Raw genomic sequence first — 9,387 nt, forward strand, 5'->3', positions numbered from 1 at the left:
CTACGCTGTGTGCAGAGCTGACCGGAGGAACTTACAAAAGATTGATGTTTAATTAATAATGATACATACAGCATACACAGAGAGAGAGATAGAGAGCACATCCAGATAGGGCGCGCACCTGGGGCGGGTCCAGACCCCCGCTTTGGAGGTGGGGGCGGCTTCTTTGTCGAGGCAGTAACTGGGGAAGGGAGAGGGGAAAACTAATGTGTAACCCAGCGTTTTTTTTTTTGTTTTTTTTTTGATCCGCCACTGGCGCGTACGTATGCTTCATTGGTGTATGAAGCGGGCTGTTCACAATGGGCGCGCAATCGCTCCTTCGTCGTTGGCTTATGATGGCCCGTCTTGTAAAGGCCGCATTTGCATTGTGACTCTGCAGGTTGTGCTTAGAAGTCGGCGCAGGACGCACATTCCCCTAGGGCGTTAGTCGTGACGTTGCCCACCTCTGTGAGGCCGACAACGGCGAGCTCTTTCATCACCATCACCACCACCACCACCACTACCATGTGCTTCATTACCGAAGGCTGAAAGGACGGCAACCCAGCATATAGCGGTGCACGAGGTTTTGCTGTGGAGCGCCCATAGAACGTTGCCCTCAGTTCAGATACTTCTCGAACACAGACTTCATCTCTGTACCCGCCAGTCTTGTGTCAAAAGCCTGTCTCAACCTCAGCACCTGCTTCTCGTGCAATTCATTCTTCCAGTCTCCGACAACGCCCTTGCGAAAGTGTTTTCCTTTCCATCCCATCTTCTCAACATCAACCTCGGCCTTAGCTGTGTACGCTGCATTCTTGAGGTTCTGAAACGACGTTACCTCTACGACTTTTTGGAGAAGTCCAGGATCGGACCGCAGACGACGTCCTGCGTTCTGTGGGTCCAGGAAGTCCGCAAGCTTCAGGACGTGACCTGCGGGGTTTTCCTTGAGGGCCTCGTAGTACACGAAGCAGACGTTGCGGTCGTGACGGTGTTTGTACCAGGACAGGACGTGGTCAAAGTACGATCCACAGTATCCTTTGCCTGAAAGGAAGTCGTCGAAGACGTCGTCAAAGGCTAGCTCTTGGTTTATGTCGTGGCGAAAGTGGTAATAGGAGACAACGCAGTCGAATGGGTTGCGAACGCAGACGACGTATTTGGCGGCTGCGTGGTACGGAATGACGTCGCGAGAGAAGTGTGTCTTCATGCAACGTGGTGGAGGCTTGGATTGGATTGCGGCTGTGCCAACCTGCGAATGATGATCAAAAGACACAGTTCATGTTACTGACGTGGAGCAAATACCCTTCCCAAGCAGAAGCAATCCATTAATGCGTTCCATATTCACTCGCGTTCCGGCTTCAATGGTCGCTGTCGTCCGCTACCGTCGCCATGTTTTTCACACATTTTGCCCCGCACGTGTTCTTCACCTTAAACTCAGTGATTCGACTCAATGTTGGCTGTTGTCCGATGTCCTAATATCCGAAAGTGACGACTGCGATTCGTTGGAGTTCCGACTAATCCGAGCTTTGTCGGCAGATCCAGGAGCAGATCGTTTCGCAGAGCGAGTTGGTCTTGGTGAACAGTAAAACACGCGAATCCGGCTCGACCAGTCAAACACGCCTCCTCCGCCGCAGAATTAAAAAAAAAAAATATATATATATATATATATATATATATATACACGTAATATCGACCCGTCGAATTCGCCAAAAGCTTACGGACTCCACCAGACTCATGACGTGCCCGTATCTACAGGGTGAATTTAGCAAAAGTTACACATTTCGATCGAGTCGTAAAAATATAAGATAACGTCTCCGGCGCTTCAAACTTTGCAGACTGATAGTCATTTGTCTCAAGTTTCAACCATATTTTGTTTTCAAATGCTATCACTTTGTAGAAAAAAAGTTAGAAGAAAAAGAAAATTCTCACCCCATGCATTTCCTATGGCACGCAAACCGCCTGCAAACTGCCATTTTTTCCTCTGTCTGCTTCAAGTTCACATCACCATGTATAGGTGGCGCTGTCTCCAAACCCTGCATCTGGTCCATCTGGTTGTTGGTTGTTCCATAGGTTCTGGTGTTATCTCGTCTGCAGGTAGCGCCACCTATACGTGGTGATCTGAACGTGAAGCAGACAGAGGAACAAAATGGCGGTCTGTGGGCGGTATAGGCCATAGGAAATGCATGAGGTGAGAATTTGCTTTGCTTCTAACTTTTTTCTTTTCTACAAAGTGATAGCATTCAAAATAAAAATAATTATTAAAACTTGAGGCGAATAACTCAGTATGCAAAGTGTGAAGCACTAGAAACGTCATTTCCTATTTATTTATTTTTTATTTTTTTTTACGACGGGATAAAAATGTGTAACTTTTGCCTAATTCACCCTGTGCATGTTGAGGATAACAAAACAAGGAAAGCAGACGATTGGCTGGTACGGTGTAATATAGTGAAACCAGAGTGTAATTTACTGTGAAGACTTTCCTCTCACTAAGTGAGGAAAAAAGAACTTAGCTGTTAAGCGAGACATCACTTAATTGGAAAGACCGCCCTAGCAAATCCACTTACCCGATCAATGAAAGGCATGATCCGGTAGACCATATCGTAGACATTTGGAACGCCGTCGTAGATCTTGTCCAGATTGTACAAGCACCACACGATGTACTGCAGCCACGTCGTTCCGCTTTTCGGATAAGTCGCCACGAAGACATCTCCAGGACCTGCCTTGTAATTGATGGCTTCTGTGACGCATTCGTCTTTGAAGAACCTGGGCACAACGATGCCATCCACGACCTTTAGGAACCCACGCGCATTACTGCTTGACATCATGCCTTGTCGGGTGCGTACAGGATCCTAGTTTATGTTCCTACTCCCAGCGTGCGCGTGTTTTGGCGTTCAGCCCAACGGGGCATGTCTTTATCGCTGACCTTGACCAAGAACTTGAAACGATGATGACATCGCTGTACAGCTGTTTTTTCTTCTTCTTTTTTTCTTTTTTTCGTCTTTGGAGAATTTGCAAGTTTCGTGATGATACTGCAGTAGGCTCCGTACGAGTTGTGTATCATCTACGTCACTCCTCACTGTATGGAGCAGATGACTACTAATGAAGTCCAGGAACTATGCGAAAATCGGTCATAACGTGGAGCTGATACCTCCAGGGCTGCTGTTACGACATAGCGAGGAAAGGACTGAATGGGAGTGCAGAGATATTCTGGCGAACAAAGACTACGGAAAAAGGAAGAACATGAAAAAAAAAAAACTTTTCCGCTGTAGCTTTTGAAAATGTAACAAGAAGTAACGTGTGATTTAATCACGTAGTAATGCATAATACGAAGTTAGGCAAGCCACGCGGAACGGTAGTGCCTCAGAGATACCTTTGCCAAAACATGTGCATCTCAGTACCAGCCATTCGACGCTCATATATCTTCCTCAACCTGTTCTTCTGTTCCGCATTGAGATAATTCCTCCAATCCCCGATAACTCCCTTGCGGAAAAAGTTCCTCAAAGGTGCGTTAGTCTTATCGGCGTCGGCCTCAACACCATGGACATCCTGATCAATGACGATACGCCCCTTCATGTTATCAAACGCTGTCCTCCTCACAACTTCATCTAAGAGTCCCGGATGTCTTCGGAACTCATCGCCATCCTCGGCATTCAAGAAGTCGGCAAGCTGGAGGACGATGTCTCGAGGGCGTTCCTTCAGGTCTTCGTAGTAGAAGAAGAAGACATTAGAGTCGTTTCTGTGGTCGTACCAGGACAGGACGTGATCGAAGTAATCTCCGAATGCGACCTTCCCGTCCAGGAAGACTTCGAAGAAGTCTTCAAAGGTGAAGTCCTTGGAAGTCTCGCACATGAGAGACTTCATGTCCTTGTAATGGTGGTAATAGGAAACCACGACGTCGAACGGGTTGCGGACTATGACGACGTACTTTGCCTCGGGATTGTAGGGGGAGAGGGAAAATGGTAGGTGATGTTTGATAAGACGTGGCTGTGGGAGGGCTTCGATGACGTCTTTGCCGACCTGGACGTAGAAGTTATTTGTGATACGGGACCTTGTTGTCACACCTGGAGGTACGGAGCACTTACCATCTCCAGGAACGGAATGTGTTTGTTCATGATGTCGAAGAAGCTTGGCAGGTCGTCGTTCGTGTTAAGTAGCGTCCAGATGATGTACTGAGTCCATGTCGCTCCGGTCTTCGGATACGTGGCTAGGAAGACGTCTCCTGCAGCAGCCTCGTAGGTGAGCGCGTCCGCCACGACGTCCGGCTTGAAGGCCTTCGGTGGCACGAGGACTCCTTTCACGTCTTCGATGTCGAAGACGCAGTGGAGGTGCTTCGACGTTGACATTTTACTGTTCACTTCGATGTTTCGAAGTAAACAGTCGAAAGTTGTCAGCCGACACAGTTTCCAATGACAAAGTTTAGTTGCATACCTAGATTAAACTATGACAGTTGGAGTTGGAAGAGGAAGCAGCACTGGGCTTCGAACCGACGCTTTCCGATTCCCGGTCAGAAGTGCTAACAGTTACACCGTGCTAGCTATCTTGTCGTCAACGTACCAAGTCACGCCAGGAAACACGGGTCGCGCACTCATCCTCATGGCATCGTCTGTTACATTGTTGCCAGTCATTCTCGCCTTCAGACAGGCGAACGGTGAACGACACCTTTCCCGAGTAACTAGCAGCAGGTGTGGCAATGAAACGCGTTAAGAATTAGCACGCAGGGTGTTGGTTCGAATCCCACTGCTGAGGCCTTTTCATTCTATGCCATTCTTTGGCGTCGTGGCCAGGGTGTCGAAGAAAGGTTTTTCGTTCCGGTTCAAAGAAAACGGTTCAGCTCCGGAGTAAAAAAAAATAACGGTTGGCAACCTGTTCAGTTTCATATGGTGTAAGGAGAATTGATGACAGCGAAGATAATCCCCTTCGTTCTTTCCAACAGAGACATTCCCAGAATTGCGGGACACCTACTCTTAAAGTTGGCTTAACCTGCGAACTCGATGCCGTCCATTGAAGCTATACATTCCGTCTGCTTTCCATAAAATATCCATTAGTACTGAGGGCAGTATAGAGTAGTATCCAGTATAGAGTAGTATCCATTAGTACTGAGGGCAGTATAGAGAGCAGTGATGGCCAGTAGTTAACCACATGTAGTTAAACTACTAGTTAAACTACCTGATTGTAGTTAAAAGGTAGTTACCAACTACTTGCAGAAATGTAGTGGCAACTACTAGTTAAACTACTATTTCGACTAGTTAACTACAGTAGTTAGGTTACAGCTCGCGCCAACTACTTCCGATTTTGCCGCAAGCTTTACGGCACGATTGTGTTTCCGACTTTTGTACTTGCTTGATCAGAACGGAGGTGCAGAACACTTGTGGCCTTGCATGTGTACTAAATCTTCACTTTTATCGCTGCTTGTGATTCATATTTAGGTGTCCAAGAACACTATAGAATGGGATTGGTGCTGATGGACAACGTTAAGTAGTTATAGATGTAGTTAAGATGCATTGCAGTAGTTAAAGAAGTAGTTTTAACTACCTCCCCTGAAAAGTAGTTGAACTACTAGTTAAACTACTCCATCGCGAAGTAGTTAGTAGTTATAGTTAAACTACTGTAGAAGTAGTTAGTGGCCATCACTGATAGAGAGGTTACAAGAGTTCTGCCGTGTGACTTATAGACAAGAACGAGGAGCCCGTCCTGCGCTCTGGCATATTGTTGTAATGTCAGGTTTCTGGAGTTTCCTACCACAAACACCGATGGATGTCGTGTATTGCGCACTTGAGGTCTTGTATTACGTACCCTTGAGGGTCAAATGGTTCAATTTTCCATTTGAAACGGAAACATATTTTCGGTTTCCCTCTGGAGCGTAAAATTTTGTTTCGGTTTTCGTTCCATTCCGGTTCGCCCAAAAATAACGTGTTTCTTTTTTTTTTTTCGTTTTTCGGTTCAGGTTTTCGGTTCGCTCCGGAACCCTGGTCCTGACACACGAATTACAGACACGCAACAGTCCGTAAACGACGACGCTCATAGCCACTGTCGCTTCGCGGCGCTAACGCGAAACTAAAAAAAAAAAAAAAACTCAGTAATTGAATAGACCCAGGAGTTAAGGCATGCACAGTTCGTATAACTCACCTCTTTCTTGATGACCGCAAGTATGGCCCTGCCGGATGGTCTTCGAAGCTCTTAAGAGAGCGGTTAAGCCAAATGTCGTCAGCGGCGTGTTCAAGCGACCGTAACGAAATGATAGCAGCTCGCGTTCCGAAGAGATAACTAGTGTCCAACGTTCTGTGTCGGTTCGTATGCAGATTTTTGGTCAGCCGTGGTCCGTAATGGCTCCGGTAACGAGGATCTCTTTCTGCTCCAGGCCTTTTTCGTATTACGTCGTGAAGGTAAAGAGGGACATTGAATCGGGTAATCGGGGTCCTTCTGAGCGAAACGTCTTTTGAGGAGTAGTTACGTAAAGATAGTCTCGGTCCATCATTTTGTCGTTATCGTCTTCGTGATGGCTGAGTAACCATCGAAAACTACACTGGAGATATACTGTCCGTGAAATGACGTGTTTCTTTTTCTTTTCAAGGACTGGCTCTCCCTTCGCTCCTTTGTTTTTCTTTTCTCTTCATGAACACATTAATGTAAACAAGAGAGAAACTGTATTAATGTATGTAATGAAACATTAATGTAAGTTACGATATCATGCGTCCACAGTAGTTGTTCTTCTCGCAGGGAAACATCCCACATCATCATCCATTCACCTATGTTGTTGTTGTTGTTGTCTTCTCGTTTTATTTCACTTCTGTTTCTTTCTCAATTTCTTCCTTGAGGTAAAAGAATTTGTTTCGAAGAAGATCGAGAGAAATACACAAATATACGCAGTTGCTTTTTGTGTGTGTGTGTATTTTGCCTTGAAGGATGAGGGGACAGTTTTGTTTTGCTTCTTCTCCACATTCCGTGGCGTTTGCTTCCTAAGTAACTTTGGTAGACGCTTGAACTTGAAGATGAAGTGTTTGTGTCTATAATTTGAACAAGTTCGGCATTTTGTACGAATTTAATGAATGAAGCTCCTTCTATTTCGATGGAAAGGAGCTCTACAGCCTCCTGACGTAAGAATTGATGTGCCTGGACTTCTGGGAAAAAAGGATATACCCAACGCATGTTCTCCGCCAGTGCAGTCTTCAGTTATTAAACAGCACCGCGGACAGAATACCGATTTTGACGGATGCATCTTCGACATCATCCGGCTCCTCGTGTGCGTTTGTTATCCCGGAAGCGAATATTGAAAGAGCGGTGCGGCTGTCTCACGTCACCTCTGCTTCGGCCGCTGAACTTCATGGGGGTCGTCTTGGCACCAAGTGTTATCCACTCCCGATCTTGAGTTGCTCACTGGATCATGCATAGCGACTCAAACTGTGCGTTACAGATTCTTGGTTCCATGTTCATTACGCGATTTCTGGCATTAGCAGCACAAGATGTCTTGCACACATACCATGCTGCAGTTTTAAAAGGCATCCAATTGCGCAGTAGACCCCTAGTCATTGCGGTATTGCAGGCAACGAGGTTGCGGACGCTGCTGCATGCCGGGCTCTTTAACTCAGGCGCGTCCAATTGATGCCCGTTTATTTCGCCAAGGGTGACGGGGGGCGAATGCTGAACGAGCTCAAGAAACAAGTGTGCACCACCTCCTGGCTAAGAGGATCTGCTCGGGATTCGCTTCTGTGCAAGGTCGACGATCCAGAGTTAAGCTTTCGAGTATACCACATGCCTTCGCACGACGAACGACGACTGTCCTACATGGGCTACGGCTCAATGTACCGTACAGCGCACGTCTTCTCTTCAAACTCTGCAAACATGACTCTCCTATAACTGGAGTGAGTGTGGCGTTATAGAGGACTGTTCTCAGGTGCGAGGAGGTTTTCAGGTGTCGGAAATACGTTGGTGCTCGAAGGGTTTTAGAGGCGAGCCTCTCTCGTGTGGACTCCTGAGCCTTCGACATCGCGAAACGGTTAGGTCCTCACTCGTCCGACAAGGCGCTGAGGGCACTTGAAGATTTTCAATGTACAACCGGTCTTATGGACATTCTATGACTTGCTGACTGTGTGCCCCCAGCGATTCCGACATTTTACGCTCACTTGGTTGAAACCTTTCAACTACACAGGTTGAACTCGTTCGTTTGTTTGTATATTCTGTGTGTAAGCGCTCTGGGGTAGCCGGTGCGACTTCGTTGTGACTCACATCCCCATTTTCTTCATCACCATCCATCGATGGAAAGGGTATTTTTTTATTTTATGTGTTTAACGCGTGGATTGGAAAGACTACATGCTTGTGAAGAACTTCCTATAAGTAGTCTCGTGACGCCAACAAGTGCTAAGGAACTTATTAAAGTGAATTTACAACTGATACGGGAATTTGAAATGTGATTCACGACAACTCTTCCATGGTCTAAGCACCCATTTGAGGAAACCAAATGTTCATTCATTCATTCACCCATTCGTTCGTTTATTTACTCTCACTCACTCGTTTATTCATTATTGCTCGTTCATTCACCCGCTCATTCCCTCGTTCATTCATCGTCTCGTCACTCATTCGATCGTCCATTCAGTCACTCATTCGTTCGTTTATGCACTTACTTGCTCACTCGTTCATTCATTGCCGCTCATCCATTCGTTCATTCACTTGCTCACTCACTCACTCGTTCACTCGTGCAGTCACACTCACATTCTGTTGTTCATTCAGTCACTCTTTCATTCGTTCGTGCACTTTCTCGCTCGCTCACTCATTCATTCATCCAGTGACTTATTCACTCGTTCATTCACTCTCGCTCGCTCGTTGCAAAAGTCATTCGTCTATAGATCTCTACCCGAAAAACGTCATCATGACGTTGGTAGACAGACTGAAACCGAAACCAGCCGGAAGTGGACGGCTGGGTTCCACAAATGGGCACTTGTGCGCTGCCTCCTATATACTGAAAAGTAGGACGGAGGATCGCGTCCCTTTCAGCGACCATCGTAATCCCCTCAAGACCGTGGCTTTCGGGTGCGACCTTGTTCGCCCCCCCCCCTAATAGCTGTGAGCGTAGTTCAACTCTACCAAATTGGTGGCGCTGTCGAACACTAATGACGTCTTTTGTTTACAAACAGGGAGAGGTCTATTCATTCAGTCACTCATTCGCTTGTTAACTCACTCACTCACTCATTCGTTCGTTTGTTCATTCCACTTCATATCACTTTATTTCATTTTAGCTGCAGAAAAAAAAACGAACCAAACACAAAAGTAACTTTAGCTTGAAAATGAGTAATCGTCCTGTTTCTATTGTTCAAGCAATTGGATTACATTTACACGTATATAAGGTGTGTCAGCCATTATCCGTTGGTGTGTCAGTCTATTGTTCACTCGGCCACATAAATACAAGCTCTCACACCCTGAAAA

General features: G+C 46.3%; 3 protein-coding genes across 4 annotated transcripts in view; 1 reads left to right on the plus strand and 2 right to left on the minus strand.

Annotated features, from left to right (window-relative positions):
• Positions 1 to 9,387, plus strand: part of LOC135397253 (Kv channel-interacting protein 1-like) — a 318,617-nt gene that overhangs the window by 281,197 nt on the left and 28,033 nt on the right. The gene's annotated exons all lie outside the window — the stretch shown is intronic.
• On the minus strand, positions 28 to 2,848 carry LOC135397257 (sulfotransferase ssu-1-like). Its single transcript, XM_064628708.1, has 2 exons — positions 2,535 to 2,848; positions 28 to 1,219 (listed from the first exon to the last, which is right to left on the minus strand). Exons 1-2 carry the CDS (start codon positions 2,793 to 2,795, stop codon positions 593 to 595), a joined length of 888 nt encoding a protein of 295 aa, XP_064484778.1. The 5' UTR covers positions 2,796 to 2,848; the 3' UTR covers positions 28 to 592.
• On the minus strand, positions 3,331 to 4,313 carry LOC135397461 (sulfotransferase 1B1-like). Its single transcript, XM_064629064.1, has 2 exons — positions 4,053 to 4,313; positions 3,331 to 3,987 (listed from the first exon to the last, which is right to left on the minus strand). Exons 1-2 carry the CDS (start codon positions 4,311 to 4,313, stop codon positions 3,331 to 3,333), a joined length of 918 nt encoding a protein of 305 aa, XP_064485134.1.

Source organism: Ornithodoros turicata, chromosome 6 (assembly GCF_037126465.1).
Source record: "Ornithodoros turicata isolate Travis chromosome 6, ASM3712646v1, whole genome shotgun sequence".
Taxonomy (NCBI): domain Eukaryota; kingdom Metazoa; phylum Arthropoda; class Arachnida; order Ixodida; family Argasidae; genus Ornithodoros; species Ornithodoros turicata.